Below are 15,994 nucleotides of genomic sequence, written 5' to 3' on the forward strand. Positions count from 1 at the left end.
TAGAGAATGAGGATGGCAGTGGATCAGATAAACAGGATGTTCAATTTGTAAGTGTGTTACAAAATCTGCTTTGTTCCTGATTATGGTTTAAAAATAAAAACATGGGGGTGGGGGGAGAAGGGAAGGAGGGTGATGGGCATGGAGGAGGGCACTTGTGGGGATGAGCAGTGGGTGTTATATGGAAACCAACTTGACAATAAACTATTAAAAAATAATAAGTTAAAAAAAAACATTGAGGGAGAGCTAATCTAGAGCACACGCTGAAAAAAAAATGGAATGTTGCAAGATGCAGTTGAAAGGAAAAGTTACCTTCTGAAGATGATAGAGATCTGTCTTCTGAAGCCCCTTTGACTGTAGCCCTGAAGTATCATCTTCTTCTTTGGCTTCTGCTTTTTAATATAAAACCAATATACAGCAACTAGGGTGAATCTATTCCAGTCAAGAGAACAAATATGTCTACTACTCCATGGGAAATAAAGTACACCACAGTTCTTTAGCAAAGGGAAGAGAAAACTGTAGCTGGTAAAAGGTACAGTTGTGCTTCTAGAGAGCATGAGGCTCTAAAACAGCCTCTTCTAGAGTAAGGCGGGTTTTAGGAATTTCACATTCACATAGCTTATTTGGATTAAATCTAATACAAGAGGATGTGGCTATAGAATCTGCATTGTTCTCAAAGAATAAATTTCTTTCTAGCTATGGATAACTCTTCGAGAAAAATATAATTTAAGGTTAAAATACTAATAAATTCTTTGTCCTAGTTCATTAACATATCAGAGCCTTAAATATCTGATCTGACACTGTAACCTACTTAACCCTCTAAATGTAATTTTAAACGCAGACTATAAAACACAGTTAAGTGTTAAGGAACCAGAGACAGCATATAGTCAAGTATTTCTACTTGTCTGATCTGTGTGTGTGTTGGGGGGGGGGTATTAATTTTACTTTATTATTAACAGAGTATCACTTTGGACTATAGATATTTCTTTACACTGGTTTTGCTACAACCTGTAAAACTCTTTATCTTCAGAATGTTAATCATCTTAATCTCCAAACTTCCCATTTCAAAGCTGCATTTCTTTTTTACTTAGCACATCACAGAATTTGTTTCACCAGCTTATGTTACATTAATTATAATATCTGAAGTTTTATTTAAAAAACAAAAACTGAGTCTAGTTTTGTAAAGATTGAAATTTACCTAATTTACTTATATACATTAAGTCTTTTACCTTATTTATGTTAAGGGTGTTCCCTCACTGTCCCAATAACTACAGTTATGGGACATGTTAATTATGAATGAAAGAAAAAAAACAATGAGCTGGCTTGTGACAGGGAAGATGGAGCCTGGGTGCTAGCACCAGCTAGCTATGGGATCTGGAGCCAGTACATTCTCTTCCTGGACTTTATCTGTTTGTAAGTGAACTTAATGATTTCTACACTAATTTCCAGTCCTTTACAATATGATTTGAAAAATGGTTCAGCTCATGCTGTAGTGCAAAAGAGCAATGACTACACATAGCCTGAGGCGAACCCTCTTAGTACTGTACTTTCTCACGCGGGCTGCTCATGTCACTCCAGGCAAGGAAACTTTGTCTACATCTTCCACTGACTATGCACTTCCACCATGACCTAGCATGGCAGCTGTGAAGAAATACGGATGGATCTCAACAAGGGCAGTTTCCTTTAATCCAAAGGATTTTCAAGACAAAGGAACACTTGCCAAACATAGAAAGTAGTGATAGACATTTCAAATGTGAAGTATTTTCATCATGCCATGTCCAATCTATGTGCTTATACCAAGCTGCCTCATTCCCTCAACCTCCCAAATTAAAATTTCCCTAAGTAGGGGATGATAAAGGGTCTATACTCTGTTTGTTTTACCAAAAGAATACCATACTTTAGTGCTAGAACAAGAGCAAGAGAAGAGCCCGTGAAAAGTTAATGGTCAGTATTAACCATGGTGTCCCTGGAGAACACGGAAGTCCTGCTGCATCAGAGAACATAGCATAGCTATCTATACACAGGCAGGCATCCCTGCATTCAGAAAATACAAATGACCATGAGGTGGTCAGGCAAAATCAAGGATATGACAACACTCCAACATGGGAATGCCAGGCTGCCTCAGTTCATTTAGGACTGAAAGATTCCAGCTTTTCTAAATCAGATTAAAGCAAATCTCATGCATATTTTGGTAATCAGCATACCAAAGAGCATCATTTTTGTGGAAGTGGTTCACAGCTATTAATTTTTCAGGCTTACAAATGATTTATGCAGTGTTTTTGAAATCTATAAAGAATTTGATGAATGCTTAAGAAAAAGCATCTAAAAGGAGTCCTTAATTATGATGCCCTGCTACGCTCTCCAATCTTTTTCTTTTTGTTGTTTTTTTTTTTGAAGGTAACTGTGAGTCCTCTAAACTGTCCATCAGGAGAAAGAATTTTTTCTCCTGCCCATTTGATGATTTTCATTGTTTAAACCAAACGTAGAAGACAATCACTTGTCTTATTTCTAATTGTCAGGATGTGACAGTCTGAGGGTTGGTATGCTGACTGACCATGAACTACTTGATCTCTTCATGTCTCAAACATCAGAAAATGGGGTTTTCCAGGTTACTTTATTTCATTAAATGTTACAGCCAGTAGAATTGGCAAGACGCTATATTCTCACCATCAAGACTCTGAAACTGGGCCAGAAACTCCTCTATTCTCTTTGCTGTGCTTCCAAGCTGCTTTTCAGAAGAGGACTTAAAAACCTTGAAACATTTCTCAAGTATGGTCATCAGTTCATCCTTTGCCAACATCCTAGAACACAATCAGTGACAGGAGACATACTGTAATGGGAAAATTAATATACCTAAAAAACACTCTGCACATTGAATGTTTCTGGTCAGAAACAGATGGTATAAATCCCTCACTAGTAGCTACCAAATTTGGGGGGAGATTTTCCTCAGTGTATGTGACATTTCAGAAGTATTTAGAAAAGTTCTCATGATAAAGCTCAACTCAGAAACGTACAAAGGTCCAGGCTCACAGCCTGAATGCAGCACTTACTAGGTTTGTAATACAGAGCAAATTACCAAACCTCTCTGACCCTTAGTTTCCTTGTCTATAAAATGGAAATAAAAATTCACATATTTCACAGGTTAGATGGAGGCTTAAAAATGAAATGAGGAGATGCATTTGAGGACTCTAGTACAGTGCTTACCACACAGCAGGCATTTAACGTTAGTGTCCCTTTGCTTCAGATCTAAGTATGAGACAAAAACATCTCTCGAGGCTGTAACACTTAAGCTAAATGAAAGCTTGTTTGAAAGGACCAAAAAAAAAAAAGAAATCACAATCATTTCTCTAATTACCATCTTAGCTATGTTTTAACATATTCTATGGGCTTTATAAACATCAGTCGGTAAATCCACTAAATTTTTTAAAAAGATAAGTAATTCTGTTTTATGTAGCACAGTGGAATGGCTGTATAATGCATTCAAGGCCACACAGAGGAAATCCATTAGAAATAGAACACAGATCTTCTAAAAATTAGGATCCCATTCTCAGAACCATTACTTATAAGATCTCTCGACTAAGATCATATTCAGTAACAGAATGAAATGCAATTAGGTCAATATTAGTAATTATTAAGTGCCATGACACAAGTATAAAAATTATTTTCAGCAAATGGACCTAAAAAATGAAGACTACTATGATTAAAAGTTCTTGTAGTAATCATTAAGGACTCAGACAAATCCAGAACGTGGGCCATTCTGCAAGATATCTACATTCAGTCTGACATTTTTCATAATAAAAAATCTGGGAAAAATACTAATATTACTAAGTCAGAAAAGAGATATAAAGTTAAGTAGACTAAGAGGACTGAGAAATTAGCTGGTTACTTCAACTAAAATTTAAACCCAAACCAAAAAATAAAAAATTGTCATACAACCAATAAATATAGAAACTGGTAGGGATGGACAAAGGTAAACTTTTGCCTAGTTTGAAGAAGAAGTATAAAATCTTCCTTCTTCTATAAAATAATCATCCAAAAATATTAGTGATCTTTATCTGTGAATGAAAGGCAGCTACAAGTCAAAGAAAACTAAACCAATACATTTAATTCTTGATTACATTTGACATTATTTAAAAGGTCTGGCTTTCTTTTGCCCAGATGAAGTTAGACTATCAAAAGAGTTAACTCAAAGTCAGATACACTTCAACAATCTGTTATACCTGACAAACGTTAGCCCTATTCAAACAGCCAAGGTCAGCATTTCCAGGGTCCAAGGAAACACTGACATGAGCCTGCTGGCAGAGGCAGAAGCTGACCACTCACACCAGGAGCACCCTGGGAAAAAGCGTACCAGGCTGCAAGCAGCTGCTCCTGGCATCTATTTGCAGCTTACAAAACTGAGTATCGAGAAAGGCAAAACCCAGCCCATTATTCACTTTCAGGTTGTAAGAAAAAATGTCATTATGTCATATAATTTTTGAAATCAAACTGTATTAGTCATAACTTTTAACATGACATTTGTTGGAGGGGGTAGATCCTTCACTTCAGATATAAGCTTCAGGAATTCAGAGTTATCACTCTTTTTCTAAAATTTTTTTTAACGCTTATTTATTTTTCAGAGAGAGAGCGAGAGCGTGTGTGCCTGCAAGCATAAGCAGGGGAGGGACAGAGAGAGAGAGGGAGGGAGGGGGACACAGAATCTGAAGCAGGCTTCAGGCTCTGAGCTATCAGCACAGAGCCCGATTTGGGGCTGGAACTCACAGAACTCATAAACCGTGAGATCATGACCTGAGCCTAAGTTGGACGCTTAACTGACTGAGCCACCCAGGCGCCCCATCAGTCTTTTTCTTATTAGCCAAAGGTAATGTTCTTGTTTCCAGAAGAGCAAAAGATCTTACACTTTCCCAAGTACTCTCTGGTTTAATATAAAACAAGACCTGAAGTAGTGCTAATCATGTGGTCAACCCAAAAAAGGCAGTAAGTTTTTCAACTAAATTATATATACACAGAATCAACATATACTTGCTATCATCACTATTATTTAACATCATTCTAGAGTCCAGTCACTACAACAAATTAAGAAAAAAGAAGTAGTACAAAAAAGGAAAGAAAAAAGAAGTGGTGCAAACATTAGAAAGGAAGATTAAATTTATTACTTGCATATGGTGTGACTATAAGGTTGGAAAATCTAAAAGAACAGCGTAAATATTAAAGAGTATGAAGGATCTGTGGATGTAAGACATATATACACATACACCTGTGTTAACACTTTACATGTACATGTAATCCATCTTATTAAACTATGTAATGGAAAACAAAAATATTCAAAATAGCAACAAAAACCACAGAAAACAAAGCAATATACTTTATAACAAATATGAAAGACAAATCAAAAAAAGAAAACCTTGAATAAGTGAATAGACATCTTAAAGTTTTAGAGATACAAATTCATTCCAAATAAGTCTATACTTTTAACACTTTTTGAAACAAAAGTCCAGTGGGTATTTATTTAAACCGCAATAAAATTATCCTAAAATTTATCTGGAAAAATAATTGTTCCTTAAAAAGAGGAAAAATGTGTATATATGTGAGTGTGTGCAGTGGGGCTAGTAAAATATTAAAAAGTATAAGCTACATAGGGCACCTGCATGGCTCAGTCATTAAGTGTCTGACGTTGGCTCAGATCATCATCTCACAGTTCGTGGGTTCTAGCCCTGCATCAGGCTCTGTGCTGAACGCTTGCTCAGAGCCTGGAGCCTGCTTCGGATTCTGTGTCTCCTTCTCTCTCTGCCCTTCCCCCGCACACGCTGTCTCACTCTGTCTCTCAAAAATAAATAAATGTTAAAAAAAAAAAAGTATAAGCTACAGTGATTAAAATCAGGTGGTACTTTATAGGCATGGACAGGGCAATACTGAGAATAAGTCTACAAAGAGATCAAGGAATATATAGGAATTTGGTACATAGTACAAGGGAGCACTTCTAATCATTGAGGAAGAGATGGAAAGTAGTAGAAATACTAGTTTGACAAAAATAGATCACTACCTCAATATATTTCAGATAGAATAATAATATGAGTATGGCATGGGGGTAGGGGAAAAAACTAGTTCACCAATTATAAAATACTAGAAGAAAATAAAGATATTTAAGCCTTGTAATATCCAGCATCAGCATGCATGTGGGGAAACAAATACTGATACATTGTTGGCACAAGTGTACTTTGGAAAAAGTGTTTATATTTTAGACCCCAAAAGTCTATTATCTACATATGTATTTTTGTGAAAATAATTACACAAATGTACAAAAAACATTCACCCTAGGTGACTACTGTAACAGTGAAGACTTAGAAACAACCTAAATACATATCAAACAAGGGACTGATTAAATAAAATATTACATTTTCAAAATAGGGGATATTATGTAGCTGTGATAAACAGTGACATAATACTAGTGATGACAGTTAACATTTATAATGCACATGTGTACTTGGCAGAATTTGATGTCTACTACACTGCATGATGTAGTTACTACTATTATTCCCACATTAAGAGATAAGGAAACAGAGACACAGGAAACTGAACTTGTGTAAAGTCTGGTAAAGGGCAATTACCAATTTGGTAATTTGACTGGATTAGAATCAAGTCTGGCTTGGCATCCGTGTTCTTACCAACAATGCTGCATGACATCTCAAGACAGTGTCCATGGTAGAATATTAGGTACAAAACAAGTAACTACCACAACAGAAATGAACCAAACAAATTTCAAAGCCCAAAAAATGGAAGCTGTAGAACACCCTATACAGTATGATTTAATACCTGTTTGTGCCTAGAAAAAAATCTAGAAGTACAAACTGCTAACAGCAGATGACTGGCTTTCAAAATTATAGAACACAAATGGTAATATCAAAAAGCATGGTTATAGTTTCATTTAGATTATTATTAGAGTGACTCCACTTTGGACAAACCAAACCTAATTAAACAAAACTGAAAACTAAAAAATGAAAATTTTAATTTATCCCCCTAAATTTTTTAGAATAACACTGAAATAGAAAATTAAGGATTGAGTCTAGCCACTAGCCCAGCATTTTTCAAACTGAGTTTTCAAAATGGGTTTCAACCATCAGTAAGTCATGAAACCATTCATTCATTCAATGAACACTTACTGAATGCCTACTACGCAACAGGCACTGTTCCGGGCATTTGGGATACATCTCAGTGAAACAAAAACCCCGGTCTTTGTGAAACTTGTATTCTAACAGAGGTGGGGGGTGAGAGGGTAGGGCACAGACAACAAATACTATGTCTCATATTACTATGTATATACTAAAAACTGACATTTACTGACATTGACAAAATATTAAGGGGGGAAATTTGGGGAGAAGCAGATAGGTCTGAATTTCAAAATGATTACTGGGCCTCATTGAGATGATGATATTTGACCAACCATGTGAAGGAGGTAAGAGAGTATCTAGAAGAACTTTCCCTGACAGAATAATGCATGCAAAGGTCCTACACTGAGTATAGATCTGGCATGTTCAAGAAGAAGAAGGAGGCCAAGATGGCTGGAGTGGAAAGAGAGATCAAGCAGTAGGAAATGAAATAAGCGATAGGCAATGCAGGGCTAAGATCATGGAGGGTCACTATATAGACTGTGGCTTTTATTCTGAGTGAAAAGGGGAGTTCATGGAGGGTTTTGAGCAAAGGAGTGATATTATATGACATACTTTAAAAGGACTGTGCTTTTTAAGAGCACCGTTTTACAATTTTCCGTATGAGGCCAACAGTGATTTGGACAGGTGGTACCAGTGAGGGAAGGTGGCAAGAAGAGGTTTGATTCTTGTATTTTGAAGCCAGAACCCAAGTTTTTGGCTTTCAACAATGGCAAGAATAAAAAGATGGACTACACAAAGATTCTAAAGTTAAAGGGAAGATCAGGCATTCAGTTTTCAACATGTTAATTTTGAAATGTGTATTGGATATCCAAGTGGAGATGTTAATTAGGCACATGGAATAACAGTCTGGCAGTCAGGGAAAAAAAAAAAGTGGGCTTCTGACTAAGCCCTGGCACACTGTAATGTTAGGGTGTCAGGGAGAAGAGACACTACCAAAGAAGATAGAAGGAGTATGCCCTGAGGTAGGAGGAAACCCGAGAATCGGGATCCTGAATGTCATTAAGGAAAGAGTGCTGAACTGTGTGGTTGTTTTTTTTTTAATTTTTAACATTTATTTTTGAGAGACAGAGTATGAGCAGGGGAGAGACAGAGAGAGAGGGAGTCACAGAATTCGAAGCAGGCTCCAGGCTCTGAGTTGTCAGCACAGAGTCCAACGTGGGGCTCGAACCTGCGAACCGTGAGATCATGACCTGAGCTGGTTAGCCCCTTAACAGATTGAGCAACCCAGGCGCCCCCACCTGAACTGTGTTGATGTAGATAACAGGTTAACACAAATGAAGACGCAGTAGGACTGACCAATAGATTTAGGAGGAGGAAGGTCATGGATGACCTTCTTCAAAGTGGTTTTCATAGAGTGCAAAAAACCAAATCAGGTAAGAGAATACAAAGAGCGTAACTGGGGACAGTGTGACAGTGCTCTGAACTCTGGCGGATCCCATTTAGCATTCAGCTTTAAAAGACATAGGATAAAATTGAAAAGAAAATACCAGAACTATTAAGTATGAAAGCCACAACACTAGATTAAAGAGAAAGGAAAAAACGCATTAAGATAGGTCACATTAATGCTGAAAAAGAGCTATTTATCTTTAACCAACTTAAGGCTTATGATACTTAATGTGTTAAAAGCTTTATAGGTTGTTACAAAAGAAATGTTTCCTTAACTAAGACAGAGAGAGAATCATTTAGCAATCATTAAAAACAATCATCCTGCAGGGCGATGTAGTGTTCTGCTTCATCATGCAGAAAGCCAGTAATTCCTGGTTAAGTACTGATTATATAAATGTCTGATTGAGAAAAGGCCATAAGGAGAAACTGGTCAATTCATGGCTAATATAAAAATCCTCTCAATAATGAGTTCTCAAGTCTTAAAGACATTATCATAAATCAGCTTTTAAAAATATTCAAAAATTCAAACCTGCAAATATGTCAAATGAAGACTAGAAGAAAATAAAAAAGCTTACAAAAAACTATATTCATAGAGATTATCTTCTTCAAAGACAACACAACAAAGTAATTATACATGGTAACAAGTGAAACAGAAACCAAAAATATGCAGAATTCTTGCTATGCCTTGATATTTCATGTCAGATGCCACATCCTCTGTGAAACTGCTCGGTCTCCTCAATGGAGGTTAACTGTCCAGTCTGCTAGTCCCTTAGCACTCTAGACCTCACCCATCTCAACACTTATCCCCCTGTACTGTAACTGCCTACTTGTCTACCTTAATCTCTCACTTGGCCGTGTAGGTAAGAACTAGGGTCATCTTTGTAATCAGATCAGTGGCTCCACATATCAAGAATTTAAAAAATCTCACTTTTTGAAAGGATGAACAAGGCAATGGCCCTGCACTGATAGTTTCATGACCTCAGGCCTTACTGAACAATAGTTTCTCTATTTACAAACTGGTTCAGGTAGGGGAGCACTTACTTGGAAGTTAGAGTGCCCTTTGTGGAACACCATGCTCTTTTCTGTGTCAAAATGAATAAGTTAAATTCCATCATATGGTTAGAAACAGCTTGAGAAAGCTAAAATATATACATATTTTAATGATGTACTATTCACTTCAATATTCTGTCATATATATTTTATATATTTATATTTCTTTTTCAAAAGAAAAAAGTTATCAAACTAAGTTTGATTAGCTATTTCTGAATTTTTAACATTTTTAACATTTACTAGCTACCTGCTTATTTTCTAGCAGAAAACAGCAGGCACTAAATGTTTGGTAAAGAAAAAGTTAAAATACAAATTCAGATTTTTGTTCGCTGAAATTAAAAAAAACACTACTACTCCCTATTAGCAGTGGAATAGCTTGTTCCAGTTTTCGAACCAATCAGATTAACTGTCTCAAGCCATCCAGCTTCTCCACCAATACAAACTTTTCTTTCAATGGCTTCATTTGTTTTTTCAATTTTTGTACCCTCTTCTCATTCCCCTTTATTTTCTAGAACAGGGTTTCTCCAAATGTGGTCCCTGGACCATCTGTCCAAATGTGGTGTAGTACTTTTTAAATGCAGATTCCTTCTGTCCACCCCACCCAGGTTCCCAACAGATTCAGAACCATTGGGGAGAGAGCAAAAGTATACATGTTTAGTACACCTGAGCTGATTCTTATGCACACTAAGGCCTGAAAATTATTACTTTAAAAACAGCAACCATTGACATCTTTTGCTACGGAATGAGCTTCAACAATTCAGCTCTTTGATTTTACTGCAAGTGTACAGATGACTGTGGAGGACCTGGCATGACGCAGATTCAGGACTGGCAATCCTTGTTTTAAGAAAGAAATTACATTTTGACTGTACAGTCTCATACACCTTCTGCATGGACAAATCTAGATCAGCAAAAGCTAAATTATGCTATTTAGGAAGCATCTCATAGACTATGGAGCTGTGCTATTTTTTATAACTAGATCTTTAAATCTCTAAGGATTTAAAGTTGATCTGCAAATTCCGGTAACAACGCATTATTTAGATTCCAAATATCTAGTCTCTTTCAACTAATCTAAAGTGATCAAATGTTAATATTATTACTTGGGTCATGTTTTTTTTAACTCAATGAAAGCTGAGCTGACCTGCTAATATATTACTGTTTAACTCAAAAGCCTTACTCAGAAATTAGAGTAATTTCTTTTAGCCTAAATTCCTTCAGCTATTAATCAACTTCAATTTATGGATCTGTATAGCAAGCTCATAAGGTTACACTTGGAATAAGATTAGACACTGTTGCTTCTTTCATTTATGTCTATACTCTGAGCCAAGATGCCTACTGTTAGGATGGGAGGGAGGTTTTGAGGCCATAGAATCTTATTTGGCTGGTTTGTTTTAACATTTGAGGTGTGCTCTGAACATGGACTGCTGGCCACAAACCCACAGAAATTTCCTTTTATATTACCTCTCAAATAACTGGAACAGGGCTGAAAAACAGACTTGACTTTGAAGATTCAGATTTAAATTCCTGCTCTGCCAACTGCAGAGAAGTCACTCAATGTGTCCAGTTTTGATTTCCTTATTTGGAAGAAAATGAGATAATCCTAGATAATTCCCAACTGATGGGGCAAGGGGCAAAATAAATTCTCCTAAGAAGACAGGCACACTTCTCATTACTCTCAATCCAGGAATCATTGCATAGCACTCCATGGCTACTGATGTGAAACTGCAGTGCTCTTCAGGTCTGGCTGATCCATCATGTTCCTGTAAGTTGAGGACTCTAAGACTTTTATCAATATCCTTAAAACCTTGTTATCAAAGCAAGGTTTTTCAAATTTCAAAAGTCGGAAAAACGCTTGGTCAAGTGTTTGATTTCTAGATGGCTGTTTAGAAATTCTCTCCAACAGAAAGGTAAATTTTCCCTCTTAAGGTCTTTCATAGCTGACCACAAAAAGCCCAGTGTACTCACTTCGCTCACTTCTGGGTTAGCACCATTGTTACCACTTCTGAAGGTTCCCAAATGGTATTTTAAGTTAAATATATCTTTGTATAATAATACAGGCCTGAGTAAAAAATTAACCAACTTATATCCTGTATAGGGATGTGGTCGTCATGCTCCAAGAGTTGACTGATAGAAGAAAGGCTATGGAAGACATGCAGAACCACTGTACTCATGTCAAATATAACCTTTTATAAAGGCATACCTGTATGCTCCCCATGTGCATTTCAATGTCTGCTGCATACATTTTAAAAATAACCGTGATACACAATTCTGTAAGCCTTTTTCACTCATTACAAATACCATGTAAATATACTTTAAAATTGAGATAATTAGCATATAACATGTTAGTTTAACGTGTACAACTTGATTTGATATGTTTTACTGTGAAATGATCACCATAAGAAGTCTAGTTAACATCCATCACTGAACATAATTGTAAATTTTTCTTGTGATGAGAACTTTTAAGATTACTCTATCAGCAACATTCAATTACATCCCCAGGACTTCTTTATTTTATAACTGGGATTTGTACTCTTTGACCACCATCACCCATTTTGCCCACCCCCACCTCTGGCAACTACCAATCGGTTCTCGGTACCTGAGTTCAGTGTTATAGCCGGACTTCCTAATTCTTATGGCTGAATAATATTTCACTGTGTGTATGTGTGTTTTTCTTTATCCATTCCTTCACTGATGGGCACTTAGCTTGTTTCCATGTCTTGGCTATTGTGAATAGCTACAATAAACATGGGAGTACTGGTATCTTGAGTTAGCATTTTCATTTCCTTCAGATAAACGCCCAGAAGTGGACTACTAGGTCAAAAGGTAGTTCTATTTTTAATTTTTTGAAGAATCTCCACAGTTTTCTATAACGACTGCACCAATTTATATCTCCACCAAAAGGGCACAAGTATTCCTCACCACCACTTGTGATTTCTTGACTTTTTGATAACAGCCTTCTAACAGGTGTGAGGTGGTATCTCATAAAGGTTTTGATTTGCATTTCTCTGATGACTAGTCATGTTAAGCATCTTTTCATGTACCTGTTAGCCATGTGTATGTCTTCTTCAGAAAAATGTTTGTTTAGATTAGATCCTCTGCCCATTTTTAATCAACTGTTTTTTCTATTGAGTTGTAGGAGTTCTTTATATATTTTGGATATTAAACCACATATTTGGATATTAAACCAGATGTATGATTTGTTAATATTTTCTCCCATTTGACAGGTTACCTTTTCATTTTGTTGATGGTTTCCTTTTGCTGTTTAGAAGCTTTTTAGTTTGATATAGTCCCACCTGTTTATTTTTGCTTTTGGTATCAAAGCCAAAATATCATTGCCAAGACTAACGTCAGAAGCTTCACTTAGGTTTTCTTCTGGTTTTGTGGTTTCAAGTTTATGTTCAAATCTTCAATCCATTTTGAGTTGATTTTTGTGACTGGTGTTAAGAAACACCAGTCCAGTCTTCCCAGAACCATTTATTAAAGAGACTGTCCTTTCTATTATTTCTTCTTGCCTCCTCTGTCATAAATTGTCCATATATGTATGAATTTATTTCTGGGCTCTCTATTCTGTTCCATTCATCTATGTGTCTTTTTTTTATGTCAACACCATACTGTTTTGTAATATAGCTTGAAATCAAGAAGTATGATGCCTCCCCGCCTGTGTTCTTTTCTCAAGACTGTTTAGCTATACTGTTGCAGTTCCATACAAATATTAGGAATTAAGTACTTTTCAATGATCACAAAATATTTTGTCAAGTTGATCAATGTCAGTTTCCAAACAAAAGGGATTTTTCAAGAGAAATGCTGACTTTAAGGAGCTTAACAAAAAAAGTCAAACTGGAAATGTTTCTAGACTATGTTCTACAGTACCTTAGTTTTTCTTCACAAGTGACATTCAGTGACCTTTTTAATTTTATTTCTTCTCATGATATGAATTATGTGAAGACAGGTGATGGGAATGTCTGGTATCCTAAATTCAGATGATTCCCACCTAGAATGCCTACACTGAGAAGTGTCCTTAACTTCTTGTCCACATCTAACCTACACAAAAGGGAAAAGAAATCCATTCTGGAGATTCCCAGATTCTTGTAGTGCTCAGACTCTAACCTGCGTCTTTGCTGTACCTGACATATTTTATCCTTAGTGCTTTTTAGATTCCTATGTTTCTGACCTCAGTTTGGCAAAATGACTGAAGCTTCACTTTGTTTATTGCTTCTGCTTTACTCAGATCTCCAAATCCATACTTTAGATCTCAGCAAGAATAGTGGAAGGTACAACAGCTGTGAAGTCAGATCTGGATTAGAATTCTGGTTCCATCAACGGCTAAGAGATCTCGGGCAAATTCTAAGCCCTATATATGCTAACCTGAGTTGTACAGTGTGGATAATAGTATCTGCCACAAAGGTATACTTGTGTATTAGACAGAAAATTTACTGAAAGTGCCTACCTAACACAGTGCCTGACACACTGCAAGCCTTTATAAACAGTGGTTACAACTGTCACCAATACTATTACTGCTCATGCTTCCTTAACCTAGTTTAGAATTGGCATTCTTGACCCTTGTACCCAAGATTACCAATACCAGAAAGATGTAGAAAGAAAAAAGCAAGCCCCTCTCTGACAAAGGAATCTATAAATTTGAGAATACTCAACTGGAAAAGGAAGACAATCAATAGTCACAAAGATTAAAGAAGAAACTCAGCAAGAATCAACTGGGTGTTGAGATAGGAATGTTGACTTGAATAGAAAGCAAACTAAGTCTCAGTTGACATATATAAGTACATAGAAATCTTCTATTGGCATTTAAAAAACTGAAATAAAACAGAGCTTTTCAGTGGCAATCTAGTTTCCATGGGGAGTTATTTTTCCAGATAGCATAAAATTAGTTTCCTATCTTAAGCTGCACCTGCTAGATCACTAACATTTGTATTATTAAGTCTCTGGACCTATAAAGTGCTTTCAATGTGAATTTTCCTCCTACTGTGCCCATCTGTTCTTTTCTTGTGGGCCCAGAGGAAGCCAAGACTTAATAAATATTCAGTTCTCAGACTTCTTTATGACATTTTCACATAAGCATTTATATTCACGGAGGAAAATTATAAGTGTGTGTGCAGAAACTTAACTCACACTTGATTTTCCTTTCCTCATTTTCCAAGTGGTCATTATTTTTATGGAAGATTAAAAAGTCACCATATATGTAAGTGAAACCAAGAAAAACAAATGATTATAATTTTAAAAGGTAAATTTGCCAGGGTGGTAAGTGATCTCTGATATGTGATAGTAACACCAAGATGTCTTATTCATTTAATATTAGACACATTTATCATCTCCAGTGTTAATGAGGGCAGGGCCAGCTCGGATGGGGGTAAGGCATCAAGGACACTGCCTCCTCACCGCTGCTCAAGTTCAGCAGTGATCTCCTTCACAGGACACATTTCACCAAGTGCTACTGCTCCTCCACCCATCCTGGTCGGGGCCGTGGTGAACTCACTTTCCATGCCTACTTTCCCTGCCATGCCATCAAGCTGGCAAGATTAAAATTATCCATACCTAAGCCCTCCTCAGATAGTGTCAATATTGGACTAAACACCCATTTTACTTTAAAAAGCACAAGTTTGGGATGCCTGGGCGGTTTAGTTGTTTGAGGGTCCGACTCTTGATTTCAGCTCAGGCATGATCCCAGGGTTGTGGGATCAAACCCCCCGTCAGGCTCCAGGCTGAGCAATGAACCTATTCGAGATTCTCTTTCTCCCTCTGCCCCTCTCCCCTACTCAAACTCTCTCTCTAGGGGAAAAAAAAAATCAAAAGTTCAAAAACAAGGTAAAACCAGCGAAATAATGGATGGTTGCTACATTAAAACCACCATAAACCACAAACATAAGTTCAAGGTATATACAAATGTTAGACACAGCATGGCTACTTAGAAACCCCTTGGCAGGCAGCATTCTGGAGGAAAAGGTTATTTACTGGCAGGCTTACAGCAGACAAAACAAAACAAACAAACAAAAAAACCCCACAAAGCTACCTTAGCAGCTGCAAGGCTGATGCATACTCCTCTGAATCCCATATGTTCTTTTCTAAACAAGTGCAGTACAGCTCTCTGATCTGTGAGTAAAAAGTACACTTGTGAGGAATCAAAAGTGATGTACCAAGTTACACACTGCTCCTTTGACAAAATCGTAAATAGTCAAAACAAAAAAATAAATGTTACTAAAAAAACAATTTTTTTCTTTAGAGGACAACAGACTGGGCATGTATCACATAGGTCAGGATTTATAAGAATACTATTTACATAAAAACAAAATGAGATTATATTGGTACTCGCTGATAATACTGATCACACTGCAATAAGAAAATAAGAAAATAAAAATGATACATAACTATTAAAAAGAAAG

The 15,994-nt window shown here is 36.6% G+C and overlaps 1 protein-coding gene across 6 annotated transcripts in view; it reads right to left on the reverse strand.

Moving 5' to 3' along the window:
* The window catches only part of ORC3 (origin recognition complex subunit 3), a 60,677-nt gene that overhangs the window by 8,495 nt on the left and 36,188 nt on the right, over positions 1-15,994 (reverse strand). For 5 of the 6 annotated variants that reach the window (XM_077750270.1, XM_077750265.1, XM_077750268.1 and 2 more), the window contains 3 exons: positions 15,625-15,704; positions 2,665-2,798; positions 310-389 (listed from right to left, as the gene is read on the reverse strand). In XM_077750270.1, coding sequence (XP_077606396.1) covers positions 310-389; positions 2,665-2,798; positions 15,625-15,704 — 294 coding nt within the window. The remainder of the gene's footprint in view (positions 1-309; positions 390-2,664; positions 2,799-15,624; positions 15,705-15,994) is intronic. The other variant, XM_077750266.1, reaches the window with a different exon arrangement.

The sequence above is a fragment of the Crocuta crocuta genome, unplaced genomic scaffold, assembly GCF_008692635.1.
Source record: "Crocuta crocuta isolate KB4526 unplaced genomic scaffold, BGI_CrCroc_1.0 scaffold9, whole genome shotgun sequence".
NCBI classification, from domain to species: Eukaryota; Metazoa; Chordata; class Mammalia; order Carnivora; family Hyaenidae; genus Crocuta; species Crocuta crocuta.